Here is a 16,514-nt window from a genome sequence, read left to right as displayed (position 1 = left end):
CAAGATGGCCATAAAAAAAAAAAAATCTATACCCACATCTGGTATTTGGCTGCATAAGGGTGAAACATTCATCCTTGAATCTGCAGCTGAAATTCCTTTATATGCTCACTTTCCCTGTGGCCTTCCAAACAGAGGTGTCCATGACCAGTGTTCCTCTAGAGGGAATTTGCAATTAAAAACTTAATTTTATGGCAAGTCTGATGCTCCACATCTTCCAAAGAGCATTTTGAGGGAGTGTGGCAGCTGCTGGCTCTCCCCACCAGGAGTGAAGAAGCCCCCACTCCTCCTTTTACCATGAGAGGGAATGGTCCTCCTGAGGAATCCCTGCCCTGCACATGCCATGATCACCATTTCCATCTGCAGACTTCTAGGTAGGCTTTCCAATGTGTTTGAAACCAAGAGCAGCACTACTCCCTTACAGAATCTTATTGCACAAGTATTCCTTTCAGGAATTGTAACCTGTAACTGATAAGCTTAAAAGAGTAAGTTAAACAAGCAATTTAAGTCACTTCTGTTCCAAGCTTTCCAATGTGTTTGAAACCAAGAGCAGCACTACTCCCTTACAGAATCTTATTGCACAAGTATTCCTTTCAGGAATTGTAACCTTGTAAGCTTAAAACAGTAAGTTAAACAGGCAATTTAAGTGACTTCTGTTCCAGATGACTCTTATATTACTAAAAACGCCTTGGGAAGAAAATGGAAGAAATAAATCTATTCAGGTCTTAGCAGAGATTACAGGTTTTATCAAGTGAGAAAACTTGGACTCAGCTATCAATCCTCCAAAGTGGATCCAGATTTATCCCAATTCTATGTTCAAGGCAATGTTTTTCTTTTTGCCACTTTTTTAAACCTCACAAAATTAATTTTAGACGGAGTGCACCAGTGGGAATTGGCTATTCCTTTGGAGAATTAAAAATGGCTTGGGGACATTCCTTATGTCACTAATAAGAACTGGTATCACATGAAACCAGGTCACAACACATGCTTAACTACAGCAGGTCATAGTAAAGAACATTTCTTTCTAAATAGAAAATAATTATATATTTCACTTCAAACTATCAAGTCAAGCCCAAAGGTTATTCCAATGCATAAGTTAGACAAGAAGCTGCTACTTATTAGGAAAAACATCTGTAACTGAATAAAATTTAAAAACTGTTTCCCAATATCTAGCTTGGGATTTTTACAACCAGCAAGAAAACAATTTGATGCTGGCTTCATGTTTCAAAAATTATGGCATACAGGTAAAAAGCATCAGCATAAGAAGCATTTCAGAACTACATATCAAGTCTCTATATTGTCCATGTAAACAAGGTGGGAAAGCTCCATGGTTCATCATATTACATAATGCTTGGTTTCCTTTTTGTGCCTTGGTGTTTGTGCCAAACACTACAGGGCATTAAAGTCTGGTCTCCCACAGTGAAGTATTTTTTTCTGTTTCTGAAGCAAGCATGTAAAATTCAACAAATTAATCCTGAAAAAGTTAACAGCCCAGCAGAGTAAAGGAAGTATCAACATTCAGGAACAGAAATTGCAGTTTAATAGGCCTTAACGACCACAAGAGCTCATCTTAAATTCAGGTATAAGAGCAACTTATTATCTGCAAAAACACAAAGAATTGGATACACAGTTCCTTAATTTTTTGTGATTACCAATATCTCATGAAACAAAAGCTACATTAAAAACAGCACACTTAACCATTTTAATGTCTGTTTAGTTTAACAGACACTAAATAACACTAAATAGCACAAAACTCTAAATTAACACTAAATTAGCTTGACAACAAAACCAACAGATACTAAACGCATTTATCTAGTTTTTAGATACATAGAAATATAATTTACTAATAATTATTCCAGAAGGCTGAGTCAGTTATAACAGCCTAGTTTCTCTTGTCACATTGGTGTATATTAAATGCAGCAATGTCTCTGTATTTTACCATGTTCCAAACTCTAAGCTCTATATTTTTCTCACAGAGGTTTGTCATTTATAGCTTCTCATAAATGAAAAGCCATCATTACTAGAACAGTCAAGTATTTAGTATTTAGGAGGGCTAGCAGGCATAACAATGGAAGTACTTCTCCAGAAGTAATTGTATCTGTACAACACGTGGCAAAATAGTTTCCTAGAAAACTGATACTGGATGTAAAACCTGCAGTGTTTGTGAGCTTTAAGAGGTATTCTCTTTTTGAGGTTCTGTCCTGCCACATACAGAGTGCTCAGAATCCTCTTGGGTTGTAAATTCTCCACTGAAGTACTCAGAGTTTCCTGAATGCTTAAAAGATGGTGTTTAGCTTGTGCAATTACTGGAGAAATAGGCTACAGCTTACCTAAGTAGGGAATACAGGGAGTCATCTTCAAGCTGCTGATATAGTCTCTGAGCCTTTTGTAATTATCTTCTTTACTCATAACATATTCCAGCTTGTCGAAGGTGGCTTTATCCTTCCGACTCAGTAACTAGGCAAAGGAAAAAGAAGGCAAAACCAGATGAGTTTAAGTTTGATCATTCTGATTTTGATTTCCTCTTTTACCCTTACAAGCACAGATTTCCACTTCCCTATTGCTGTTGCTGTTGTTGATGTGCTGGTTTTTTCTGGCTTTTTTTTTTTTTTTTTTTTTTTTTTTTTTTTTTTTTTTTTTTTTTAGCTCAACTGCTTCAAAATTACATCATTTACTCCTTAGAGAGGAGCACTTAGAAAGTTTATAAAGAAAAGCAACAATTCTGGGTGTCAAATATAATAATACTTCTAAAAATCAAGCAGGTAAAAATGCTGGTGTCCTGGAGGATCCTTCTGAAACAGTGTAAGTTACCAAAAAACTAATCAAGCTAACACACATCACAGCTTCATGTGCAGTTCACATCACCAGTATTCATGCCAGTAACATTTTCACTCTGATTATCCGTAAGTGTGCTGGCTTGGAATGGGATGGAGTAAATTCTCTCCACTGTGGCTAGTATGGGCTGTATCTTCCATTTGAGGAAGGATTTTATCTATGGTTTTTTACAGAAGGCTCATGGACTTGTACTCGTCTGCCAATTGGCCATTTTACTGGCTCTTAATATCACAGAAATGCCCACTTTGAACAGAAAACTTTAAAGTCATGGCTCTCCTTCATTATCCATTCCTCCTGCCTCCAATCCCTTCCTTTGACAGAATTAACAGCAACCAGGCTCTCTCTGAAAGACAGAGAAAAAAAGTCAAGATATTTTCCAAACATCTTGCTGAACTGCTGCTGCAAAATTGCCTCAAAGTCTTCACTTGAACTCAGAGTCAGAATTTAACAAAGGGTGCAAGATGTTCCCACCAAACATTTTGGCAGGAGATTCAGCGTTCCAAGTACCAGTCACAATTTTTCCCCACAATGCAATTACAAGGGTTGGATCACTGAATTTCTACACATACTCCCTTTTCACTTCAGTTAAAGATCAACCTAGGTGAGCCTGACAGAGGTGAAGTCTCCCTTGTGTAAATTCACTGTTGAAATAGTTTATTTTTACTTCCATTTCCTATATCCAACTCTTTATGAGGACAGACAAACTGAACACTGGATCTCAGAAGAAAGCCACTAGTTGAATTGTCTCCCAAGACATACTCATCATTGACATTCCAGCAATTCATTTGCATCTTTAATTAAGTTTGGTTCCAATACTCATATGAGAACTGCAGACTCTTCCTGGAGAAGGAAGCAGCAGACTGACATGACTCCAACCACCCAAATGTGACATTTTACTTTTGAAGTTCATTTTCTCAAAGCTGGTTCCAGTTTTATCAGCTGGACTAGCTTGCTTCTAATAATACCCTAAAACATTCTGCCATCATTTAATGTCTGAAAGGTTTTTGTAGTTTTGCAGACTGAAATGTAAGACAAGACTAAAATCTAATAATTTTCAAACTCAAATGAAATTAACTGTATTTTCCTCAAATCATGCTGATTTGCACACTCTTATTCAAGTCTGATGTATCTTTTCAGGCTCTTTGGATCATCTCATAACAAGCTGATCCCACATGACTTCCCCTGATGCTCCTAGGCCAACCCATGCCATGCTTCCACCTCCTGTATTCAGGGAGGACAGTCCAGAGAAGCCAAGAATATTAAAAGTGTTTTTGTGAAGGCCAAGTAAGGACCTATTTCTTAGTCCTTCAGTTTTGGAGCTGCTTCTTTTTAAAATAATGTTTCTTCTTCTGTCTCTTGGATGAAAAGAACAGTAAAGAGCTGTACATGCTGTAATATGCAGAGACAATAAAAGCTAAGGCTGACAGTTTATAGCAGCAGGGAAGGATTTGGAGCCTTCTAAATTGCTCTTGGGTTTCTAGCTGTAGTGTGCCAGCACTGAATACAACCTTTTTGAAATGCCAGCAAGAAGAGATGAGGTCTCAGGATGCTGGCTCACTCCACTTCACATATTTAATGATTATTTGCTTTATTGCCCAAACCCTCACTGGTCATCTAGAATTCCTTTACATTAAATGGAGAGAAGCTGAATATTCTACTCTGTGAACTTTCTTGGAAAGGCTCACAATTCTTCTCAAGTTTTGAATGGGGCAAATCACACATTAAAAGTAGCACTTACTATTCTCCAGAGTTCAGAGTGTATGCAGGCAATGAGCGAGACAAATTTCAGACAAATTCAGACATACCGTCAGAAGACATGAATTTCATCTTTTTTAGGAACATTAGATTACCAAGCAAGTATTTAATGGCTCCTTTAAACTCTAGATTCCAACCATTTAAGGTGGCTTGCTTTTTTTTTAGGGAATGAATATACTTGTAGCTATTTTCCTGAGTTTGTAAATCAAGGGTTGCTACAAACGGAGAAGAAATTCTCCCTTGTTGAAGGTTTTGGAGGGTTCCTGTGCAACTTACCCAAATGCCTTTGTGATTCAAATAAAGGCTTGGTGTGCCTTTTCTTGCTTTTAATATAGAGAAAGCCAAAGGCTTAAAATTATCTTTAGGAATTTATAAGCTGAACTTCAAGAGAAGGACAACTAAATCAGTTTGCAGTGCACATTGCTGGGTGCTATCCTGCAACTTGAATTTGCAAAGGCTCATGTAAGATGATGAAAAGCTCAGACTCGCTTGGGATTGTAGAAGGAATCAAACACCTGCAGAAATGTGGGAGAATTTCCTGGAATTCCAGAGGCTGGAAGAGGGATGAGCTTTAATGCCTGATACAATATGTGAAGAGCACACAAATAAACCTTGTAAGTGCAAACCAGTGCATAACCAAGCATCAAAAGAAACTGGGAATTCCCAGTTCTGAATGGCATTATCATGGTAGTAATTAATGTGGTTATTATTAATACATGGTAATAATTACATTTCATTTGAGCTGTGCAGAAAAAGAGATTCAAAAATCGACTCAGCCTCACAGTTACATAAAACTGTTGAGGCATCAATTCCAAAACATAAAATCTGAAAACCAGAAGTTCCCCTTGAGATAATTTTGAAGTGCTAATTTCACTAAGATTTCCTCAGAGAGATTTCTGGTATTTGGAAGCAGCGTCTAACTTAATTGTGCGTTTGCAAAATGTGACCAGAATTCTAGAGGAGTATCTTGGCAGAAGTGAATTATATTCAATTTTGGGAATATTTATCAACTGAATGACATTTTCATGCAGTTATTAGACAAATAAACTTTTTGCAACATCCAAGGATGCACTGATGTGTGTTCAGGGAAAGCTTTCAGCTCTTTTTAGTGATATGTATCCTGTGCACACAAGGATCTCAATCACCTCATTTTTCTGTCACACTGCATGTCACATTTATCTGAAAGAGCAGAAAAACTACACAATATATGGCTGAATAAGGACTGTTTTCTAAGCTCTAAAGTATCAATGAGCAAAAGTAATTCCTAATATTCTTCTTATCCAGGATACAATGATAAACAATATTAGTGCCAGTTGAAAAACAGATGACAAATAAAAATTATTCCAAAGAATACTGTCCTTTCACAACTGTACAAAGGTAGAATTACAAATACACTATGCAATGGAGTTGTAACGATGAAATGATTAAGTGATAGAGTCAGTTATCAGTCAGAGAAACAACAAATCTCTTTATGGAAACTGAATCAAGAGTTTCTGAACATCTGCTCTCCATAGCAAAAAAAAAAAGAATTCCAACAGTATAAACCCCTAAATGATTAAAGTATGACCCACTTTGGCATTCAGAATTTTCCAGCAACTAAATACAAAATAGCTTCTGGCCAAATGAGAAGCCTCTGCATTCAGCAGAATCTGCAGGGAACTATTTTTCAGAGGAAAATATTTCTACAGCAGAACAGAAAAAAAATTTAAGAGGAAACCATAGAATTCAGGAGAACTAGAAGCATTATGTACACAGCAGAAAAAAGTTAAAGCTCTCTGCAGTAACTGCTGCATCCTTGAAAACAAGCTTCAGGGTGTTTTATTTTTCTGAGAACAAGTGAAGCCCATTCCCCCGTCCTGCTGCTCCTCACTTACCGCCCACGTCTTGGTCAGCCTGAAGATGGGAGCACTCTGGAGGCCTGACACCACTGCCATGAGGGCATGGAGGTTGTTCAGCTCATACAGCTTCTGAGGACAAAAAAAGAGAAAAAAAAAATCAACAATAAACAACATTCCAAGGGCTGTCAATAGTGAACACAGAATAAGTAACAATATAAAGATGGAGAAATCTTGCAAGGTCTAAAATGAAGTGTTACAGTGAACTGCTGTGCACACAGACCACTTTTATGGCACCTCCTAATTTTTCATTACTGCATCTCTATGGTTTTGGATTAGACTAACTAGCTGTTTCATAGCCCATAGAGAGCCCTTAAAAATATCTATATAGACACACATCTTGGGGAATATATTACAAGTGCCAGAAATTTTCTGACATTCAAACCCAACAAATTCCTTTCATAGCATTCAGTAGTATTTTAGAACAACACACCAGAAAGGACAATCCAGTGGTGAATGATGTAATCATGTCAGTACCTAAAGTTTATGCAACAACTACATCAACAAGGCTACATCAAAGCACCCAAAAAATATCTTAGCAGGATGAAATCAAGGAGGTAAATTTCAAAAGCCACATCCCTGGAGTACTCCTCTCACTGAAAGACCATTTCTGGGGTATGACAACTAACTAGTTGAAAGCAACAACCCAGTCAAAACTGAACAGCAAAAACATTAGGGTAAAGTAATTCCCTTAAAGACTCTATAAAAAACATTGTGTTTAATTGCATTTTCTCACACATTTGGAATTTCTCTCCCTTTTCTTTTTCTTTTCCCTCTGTCTCCAAAACTATCCACTGCCTTGGCCAAGTAACTACTGGTGCTACTGTCATGAAAGCTTAAAAACAGTCTGGAGGAAAATGTTCTTTCTGAAGCTCTTTTGCAACATCAACTGTTCTGATAGCTGTGAGCTCTCAGAGATCCAAACTACACTCATTTTTGGTGCAGTGCACCCAAACTGAGGTCCCTAACAGAGAAACTTTGGTAAGGAGAAATGATACTCAATCACAGTACTGCAAATCTTGTTTAATCCATTTGGAATATTCACCAAGGTAGGTTAGGATTCCAGCAAGAAAAAATAAGGAACCCTTCCTATTTAAAAAATGGTGGAAATCTTTTTTCCTACTTGAAACTCAGCTTACTTCTTGCTTAGGAAGCCTTTCATGAGGCAAAAGGACAAAAAAACTAGACTTATGGAATACTGACTAAATGCTGAACATCTAAGGAGAGCCTCTATTTGGAAGGGTGAAAGCCAAAACCCAAGGATGGTTTTCTGGCTAACAGTTTTGGAACAGGGCAAATATTCTCTCTTCACTTAACACACTGCCAGGAAAGTTACAGCCTTTTATGGAACAAAGTCCTCACAAGTATAAGTCAGAAATGCCACTTTTAATGGCACCCCAGAAGCATTTCCACTCTGGGTGCTCAGACTCCCGCGATTCCAGCATGTCCTGCTGACAGTGGAAGTTGGCCCACACCTTGTGATGAAATGCTTCCCTCACCTCATCCTCTTTTGGGAGGATTCTTCAGTAACCAGTGTAAAGGGTAGTCAGCATTTTGTGGGGCGAGGTGGAAGGGGCTGGATGTTTGTTATACACCACAGTCCTGTTAACCTTCCAAGCAGTTCTGCTGAAGTTTGTTCCACCACTTACACAAGAACCCTTTTCCCGCCCACACACATCCCAAACAAGGTAATAAAGTTCACTGTCCCAAAGGACAGTGGAGCTGATCAGAAATGAAAAGAAGGGCTTTCCCAGCTGCTGCCAGCAGTGGAACAGGAGTCATCACCAACCAGGACAATCTGGGAACTTCAGGGGAGCTGTTAGGTCTCATAACCTCATGCATTAAGCAGGGTAGGTGAGACACCATTTAAGCTATACAATAGGCTGCCAGCACAAGGAATGCACTGTGGAGTGGATTTACAGCTTCTCTAAAGCAGAGGTAATTAGTGTGACCCCTGGCAAAAAGCTGTTTTGATAATAGCTCTGGATATCAGAAACTCCTTCCAACAGCCCCCACTGCAGTAACTTCATGTCCGCAGCCATATGTAAGCAAAGCCAAGGTAACAAACACAGAAATAAATGAACTGATATAAAAGCACCCCATACAGAGCTGCTTGCTTTTTGTAACTGTGATTTTTACAGCTGACAGGTAAGCTAAACTCAATTATCTGATTGTTAGAGCACATAACTGTCTCCAAGCCAGCAGCATTCCAGCAGCCACTGCAGCCTGCAGTGCACTGCTGAGGTCAGGCATGCTCAGGGTGCTGTGCCCAAAGCTACAACACCCAGCACTGGCCAGTCCCATCCCAGAATGAACCAGACCTGAGCCCACCTGGCTTCCCACATCTGTTCTGCACTGTGGCCACACAGAGCTGAACCTCCCCCTCCTATGGATCATGAAGCCAGTTTTCTTATGTTTGTATTTCAAACAAAAACACAAGGATTGGCTTTTAAAAATACATGAGATGAAGATACATTAACTCAGCAGATATCAAAGGATGTCTAAGAGAGATCATTAACACTTTATGACCACAGCATGATTACTGAGCAAAGCCTGTGGAATCCTACTAAATTAGCTCTTACTTTGCCCCAAGTTGAGAGTCATATCCCACAGGAGTAAAATATTGCTTCATTAAAAAAGGACTTGTCAAGACAGGGAATGCACTTGAATACAAAATGAATTATTAAGAAATATTTTACATCTTTTTGCACAGGTAACTCAGAGTGGTCACAGCAGTCAGCTATAGTAAAAGGCAGACATCATCTGACAGCATAAACTTGAAAAACATCCCCTTTTTCTCACTAATGTGAAGAAGCTTCACTCTGTTTGAAGGGCTGTATGTCACTCCAGATTTGCTGACCCTTTTCTTGTGAATGTCAGTCCAAAAGGCATTAGGAAAGACTGAGAGCTCCAAATTGTCTTCTGAATCGCAGTCTATTTTTCAAACCACATTTTTAAAGTTGATATTATTTGAGTAGAGATAAAAGATCCTTTCCTTCCAAAGGTAAAAGGAAACAAACCATTTCCCTTCCGACTATAGCTGCTTAAACTGACTGTACACTTTGTGATAGAAAACAAACAGTTACAGATGTCAACAGAAACAATCACAGGTAAGTCAGGTGTCAGACAGGTATTTCCCCTGTGTATTTCTGAACTGACCAAACTGGGTATAAAACCTTTGATCATGGTGAATCCCACACTCCCTTCACAATACAAATTCTTACCTTTGCAGTTTTGATGTAATGGCTCAAAACCTCAGCTCGTATTTTTAAAGTCTGTGCATGCAGAATCTCTCTAACAACCCAGAAGCTTACCTAAAATATAGGGAAAAAAGCCTTTTAAAAATACAAAGTTTCAACACTACACTTTTACAAGTTTTATTTATTTTTATGGAAGTATGATCTATGGAAACAGACTTGAGTTCAGGGTAAACTTGAGAGTGAGATCACACACAAAGCAAATGGCAAAACACTCAAACTTCGAACAGTGCTCTCCCAGGAAAATAAAATCATGAAGAAATTTTATGAAAAGCCTAGAAAATGAAGGAATATAAACACTAACACTGACTCATATCCATTGGTTTGCTTTCCCACAACATCAAAGCTGCATTACTCAACTCTTACATGAATTGAGCAGCTTCAACTACAGCTCACTGACATTTCCAACACCTTGAAAAAGAATTAACCCTCATCAAAATTAGAATGTAAGGTAGGAAGCTCTGCCATAACCTAGCTTCTAGTTTATATTCTTATTTCTGGCTATGCCAATTACCTGCTGATGTACAGACCAGTATCATACTCTTAGCTAAGCTCTCTAGGACTGACTTCACTGCTGTGGAAGATCCCTGCTAAATTCAGTATAAAGAATGGTTGCTGCATTTCATACTTATGTGAATGTCTCATAAAAGCTGTACTCTAAAAGGGTTTGGTATTATGTCTAAACTCCACTGTTTTCTCTTCTCTGCTCCCTCCCACCCTCTGCCCTCACAAAGAATGATAAAAATTAAGCACTTTCATAACTGTAATAAAGCAGTAGTAAAGAATTAGCAAAGAGTAACAAATGCTGCAGCTTTTATTAATGTATTTGCTATGAGTTGGGAAAAAAAAAAAATTATCATCAAGATACCCCAAAACTACCAAAAACAGTGTATGAAGAAATTTACTATAAGTTTACTCTTATACATGGAAAGCTTTCAACATGTCATGTTGCTTTGATTTTTAACTGATGCTAAACTACTTCTTATAAACTAACATTGAGTATGTATTCAGGTTCCTGGCCAAAATCTCAATTAGAAAAATGAAATATCCTGTTCCACTTTGTTCAGTACAATAGCTCCTAACACAGAAGTGCACAGGAAGATCCACACCTCCAAAATTATTACATTTGCAGTGAAGCTACAGGGATCTAATGAAAACTGGGATATTAAATCACAACAGCTCTTTGGAGAAATGGAAGAATGACAAGAAAACCCACAAAAAATCCCCACAAACATCTTGCATAAGAATCACTTTCCTTTGGTCTGTTTGTCTAAGATTGTATTAGCCAGGAAAGAATTAACCATACAGCTCAGGTTTCTATTTCCTTTCATTTTTCTTCATTTTCTTTCCTATTTTTCTTTTTTGCAAAGCAAAATATCTGTTCACAAAAAGTGGTTCCAACTGATTAAAAAAAATCTCAATATGTTGCCATGCTCAAAAATAGCAAAGTTTTGAAACCACTGCTTAAAATTAAAAAGAGAAAATACAGAAAATAGTCTCATTTTTGATGGTACATCATCAAATTTTAATAATATGAAAATCATAGTGACAGTATCTGTATTTAAATGACAGAGACTGCCATTCCCTTTTTTTAGGTAGAGAATAATTTTCCTTTTAAGGACAGGGCTCCAAGTGCTGAGACAATCTCAGGAGTAGTGAGAGTAAAAAAGAATTGAAACTCTTGCATCTTCTTCATTGTTAAGAAAACAAAAATACGTGGATTGTTGCCAGGTCTTCTTCAGTATTTTCTTTAATTAAATATTCTGAATGTGTCCTTTCTGAGTCCTGCCAGGAGCAGGGATTTGCACGCAGTGATTCTTATGGGCCCCTTCCAACTTGAGATATTCTATGACTCTATCAAATACAGAAGTACTGAATACATAAAATATTCGGCAGTACTTCAAAATTTTGTCATAAAAAGCTTGACCTCAGTTTGGTGCTCTACTGTAGTTACACAGCTTGAGAAAAAGAACTTTCTTCCCCTGATTGATCAATGAGTTTTTAAGGAGATCCTTTCTTAGTGAAGATCAAAGGAATTTAAATTTTTAACACAGATTTCTGTATCATAAAGAATCACATAAGGACAACACACACAGCACTACACCTCAAGATCCCAAATCTCCTTGATTTTAAGTTCAGAGAGTGCTGATGTAACAGAAGAATGCCTGTGATGGGCCAGACTGTGATACACTTGCTCAGAACACAGAGCATTTTCATCAGGACAAAAATCCCCCGATTTCCTCTGTCTGTCCCAACTTCTGTGGAAGTTCCCTGGCATCACAGAGACACAAACACTCCTGTTTGCCCTAGGAAGCCTGGTCTCTGTTCCAGTCTCAGCCAGACCTCAGCTCAACACTTCCAAGCTCTTGCAGGAAAAAAAAAAACCGAAACAAACCAGAACAAATTTCCTTCGAAGCTCAGAGCCCTCCAGTCGCTCCAGTGACAGAGCAGGCAGGAGATACAGAACCAAACACACTTAATCACCTCCACTTCAACCACTTCCAGTCCCCTCTGATGTCTTTTTACTGACATAAACACTGGGTTTTGGCTGGTCATGTCTATTAACTGGTATCTTTAGACAGCACCATAACCGAATGTATTGTACATATTGAAAAAGCAGTAATTTAAATAAATACTTTTGTTTCATTCTTTACATAAATAATACATATTTGTTCCATATAGTCCTCTCTTGCTGCATTTAAATGTTATTATACCAACATCAATCAGCAACATGACTGCCAGCCTTTGGTACCAGTTCAAGGCAGCATTTACAGCCTGACATATAATTGCATATTTACATTCTTCCTTATTAAAAGGTAAACTGAGAAGAACAGGCTTAACTTTGAACATATCTGTTCTTGAATCACATCTTAAGATTTTTAAATTATCCCATGCTTACCCTATCTGAAACACCAATTCTGTTATACTGGTGCTTTTAAGTTCATAGTCATTGCTTCCAAAACTATCTTTGCTTTCTGTGCTAATCAAGAAATAGGAAAATTCAAGAATATTCCTTTAATAGTTTCTGGCTTTTCCTTTCAGGTATCATCCATGCATACTAACCACCCCACTCCTTAATTTCCATTAATCCCAGTTAAATCCACTGTAATTCAGCAACACTACAATATTCAAGAAAAAGTTCTTCATACAATGTTTGCATTTGGGTTAAAAAAAGATGCAAAAAACCTATAAACACAGTCAGTAAAACATAAAATTTTCCTTTGGCAAGTGCGATCTCTTCCTTTAAAACTATTCCAATGTACTGAATCTAGCTGACAAGTTTCTCTAATATTTTAAGCTTTCTGGCAGCACAGTTCCACTCCTATTTAAATAAAAACCTCAAGAAAGAGGTTTTCAGTTGAGGGACTCTGATAATCAAAAGACCGATAGTGACCTTTACACTTTACCTTCAAAAAATTGTTTATTTGAAACATATGATAAAAGTTTATTTCAAAAGGTAAGACAATGATCTAGTAAGTGAACTTGGCAATTGTGCAGTCTGAGAGGTTTACCAGTAACAGCAAGTCTACAACTCACTTTCAGAAGAAAGAAATTTCCATTAATCCCAGTTAAATCCACTGTAATTCAGCAACACTACAATATTCAAGAAAAAGTTCTTCATACAATGTTTGCATTTGGGTTAAAAAAAGATGCAAAAAACCTATAAACACAGTCAGTAAAACATAAAATTTTCCTTTGGCAAGTGCGATCTCTTCCTTTAAAACTATTCCAATGTACTGAATCTAGCTGACAAGTTTCTCTAATATTTTAAGCTTTCTGGCAGCACAGTTCCACTCCTATTTAAATAAAAACCTCAAGAAAGAGGTTTTCAGTTGAGGGACTCTGATAATCAAAAGACCGATAGTGACCTTTACACTTTATTTGTTTATTTGAAACATATGATGAAAGTTTATTTCAAAAGGTAAGACAATGATCTAGTAAGTGAACTTGGCAATTGTGCAGTCTGAGAGGTTTACCAGTAACAGCAAGTCTACAACTCACTTTCAGAAGAAAGATGAAAAATGAGAGATCAGAGTTAATTTTAAAAAAAGGCTTATTTCCTCCTCACTAAATATAAACTAATGCAAACATAGCACATTAAGTCACATATTAAAAAAAAAAATTATATCAGATATGTAGATCTATGTGGGGGTACCACTCAACAATGAATTCCCCAAGGTCAGGAGAGTCCTGGCATGGAAGGATTCCACCGATTTCTGTTGCCTGAACTCAATCTGTTTTCACAGACACATCCAATTATCCCATAACTAATGCTGGAATTGCCTGACTTCATCCTCAGTGGAATGTAATCAACTGCACAGAATCATTACTGCCTCCAAAATGCTACCTGCATATCACTTTGCTGTGAAGCAGCTGTTAGCAATTTCATATTCTCTTTATTTAAGAAGTGAGAGCTGTTCATGGTTTTCCTTTGGCAAGCTGGGGGCAAAAAGGGAAGAGACAGATGCATAATGCTTTATCCAACCCCAGTGAAATTTCAAAGGTTAACAAAATTTTGCTGACCTGTATTCCTGCCTGACAAGGCCACAAGTCCCTGTGACTTTCCTGATTGTTTATTTTAGGACTAAGCATTAGAACACCCCAGGTAAGTGGAGCAGAAACAATATTTGTCCTTTTCCCTCTCTACTCCTATACTGAGGGCTTCCTTGATGCCAGAACAGAGGCTGATATAAACTTTGTGGAATTCCTTATTCCCATGAGAGGGTTTCCCCTCTTTCTTTCTGGCTATGAGCATATTTTACCAATTCTTTAGTATGTCTGAAGCTGACTTCAGGCAGTTCCTGTAGTTCTTCAGCAGAGCACATAACAACAACTGAGAAGTGAAGTCCTTGATGAGTTACACTGCCTCACATGGTTTTTACCACAAAAACATTTCACAATATTCAGCAAAACTAAACATTTCTTTGAAGAGTCAACTTCCATGAAAAAGCAAGGCAGCAAATGTTGGAATCAGTGAGATTAGTGTCAAAACCATGAATGTTTTATAGCAGCCTATACATTCTAACAGGAGCAACTTCAAAAGCTAGATCACAAAAATTTCAACTAAATGCAGAACAGCAACAACAAAACAAAACAGCAAAAAACAACAACAACAAAATACCCATCAAAACAAACAAACAAACAAAACCCAATCAAAAACCAAACCAAAACAAACAAACAACCCACAAAAACATTCCCAAATTCTTGACCAAACCCCCCCGGATCTCAATGATGGCACAGTCACAGAAAGTTTGCAGTGTAACATTTTCTCTTCAGTCCAGTGCAGAATCAGGCAAGTGTCCAAAACCCAAAGCCAGACAAGCATTTCACTCAGTAGGTTAAGAAATAGTCTTAAGCGTTGTCAGTGAAAAATAATAGGATTTTATCATATCCTCAGTGAGAGCAGTCATGAAAAATGAGAAAGTACACAAGAACTGATAAGAAAAAAAACCCTAAAAAATTTAGAGGTTTGGTCTGAGTTTCAGATGATTAACAAAGATCTCTGTAAGTCTGAGACTGGGCACAGAGGTTAATTCTGCAAGACAGCTTGTAAGTTTGAGACATTATTAAACATTTACAGGATGAGAGATGAGAGTAATAGAATTACTTTATCTGAAAGAGAAAATATGGCATTACTTAAAAAGAGCATCACAGTTTTGAAACATGATTGGGTAACTCCACAGCTGGACTCCTCCAGCTTTAATTGTGAAGAAAGGGAGAATTCTGTTCTTCTTTTAAGAGTTGATTTTATACAGAGAAATTGTTGAATTAAAAAAAAAACAAATCTCAAATATACTACCTAAAAATTATGTGAAATAGAGAGTTAAAGAACAAGTTTTTTAAAGAAAAATTGTTTGGAATTTTCAAAAGTTTCCCTAGAATCACCCTAAAAAGGTACCTATGCTAACAAGAGGCTTCTATTTCTAGGGACAAAAATATCTATGTGAAGCATAAGACACTCAACTAACACAGAAGGAAATTATATCTAATTACTAGCCCAGAAATCCTGTATGGCAAGCCTTTAACCTGTAATTATGATTCTGTCTTCATATAAAAGACAGCCAGCAGTTCTGCAGAAAATGTGCACTTTTCATCAATTGCTGCTATTTAAAACAGAATATTTCTTCAACACTGGTTTGGTCTTTCTGCATATCCTACAGATAAAGTATTTGCTAAAAGGAGATCCTTAAGTTGTCAAGTAATCAGCTGTGATCCAAAATAAAAGTGATGTGCCAGAACACTTAATCCCACAGACTTTCTAAAATGTGTGCGTGTAATAATGCTGGAAAAAAATAACTCACATGATTGAATCTTCTGGTGAAAGCAACAGCATTGGGTGCAGAACTGTATTTCTCTTTTTTATTCCAGCCACAGCTTGCCAGCTCCTGGGAGAACAAGGATGAAAATTCACTTCTTTAATTTAGTGCATAACACATGTTCAGAGCCAAAGGCATATAGAACACAAATCTTGTAAGTTTTAAAATAACAGAGCAACAACACATTGAAGTAATAGAGTTACACTTGTTCTGATTCTGGCTGAAAATTGAGATTCCATAAGTGTAATTTCTGAATTGTGCTGAGTTACTGACTATTACAATTAATCTTTTGCTGAATTAGAGCTTTTCTTATTTTGTTACCACAGAAGATCCTGCTTCAAACATGAATCTGAGCTAGAGAGCCAAATGTCCTTTTGTTTTTAATCACTTACTGAAGCTGTTTAAAGAGATGATACACCTAGTTAACTCAATCTAAGACATGTTTTTAACTTGGCACG

General features: G+C 37.3%; 1 protein-coding gene across 6 annotated transcripts in view; it reads right to left on the bottom strand.

The window, feature by feature from the left end:
• RALGPS2 (Ral GEF with PH domain and SH3 binding motif 2) overlaps nucleotides 1-16,514 on the bottom strand; it is a 110,469-nt gene that overhangs the window by 54,796 nt on the left and 39,159 nt on the right. For all 6 annotated transcript variants that reach the window (XR_005956079.1, XR_005956080.1, XM_041478921.1 and 3 more), the window contains 4 exons: nucleotides 16,042-16,125; nucleotides 9,707-9,796; nucleotides 6,462-6,554; nucleotides 2,328-2,454 (listed from right to left, as the gene is read on the bottom strand). Coding sequence is in view for 4 of the 6 variants with exons in the window: in XM_041478921.1 (XP_041334855.1) it covers nucleotides 2,328-2,454; nucleotides 6,462-6,554; nucleotides 9,707-9,796; nucleotides 16,042-16,125 (394 nt within the window). In the remaining 2 variants the exon portion in view is untranslated. The remainder of the gene's footprint in view (nucleotides 1-2,327; nucleotides 2,455-6,461; nucleotides 6,555-9,706; nucleotides 9,797-16,041; nucleotides 16,126-16,514) is intronic.

This window comes from Pyrgilauda ruficollis, unplaced genomic scaffold (genome assembly GCF_017590135.1).
Source record: "Pyrgilauda ruficollis isolate IOZ18807 unplaced genomic scaffold, ASM1759013v1 scaffold47, whole genome shotgun sequence".
NCBI classification, from domain to species: Eukaryota; Metazoa; Chordata; class Aves; order Passeriformes; family Passeridae; genus Pyrgilauda; species Pyrgilauda ruficollis.
The sequence above is the reverse complement of the archived record's forward strand: the minus strand, read 5'-3'. Positions and strand labels throughout refer to the sequence as shown.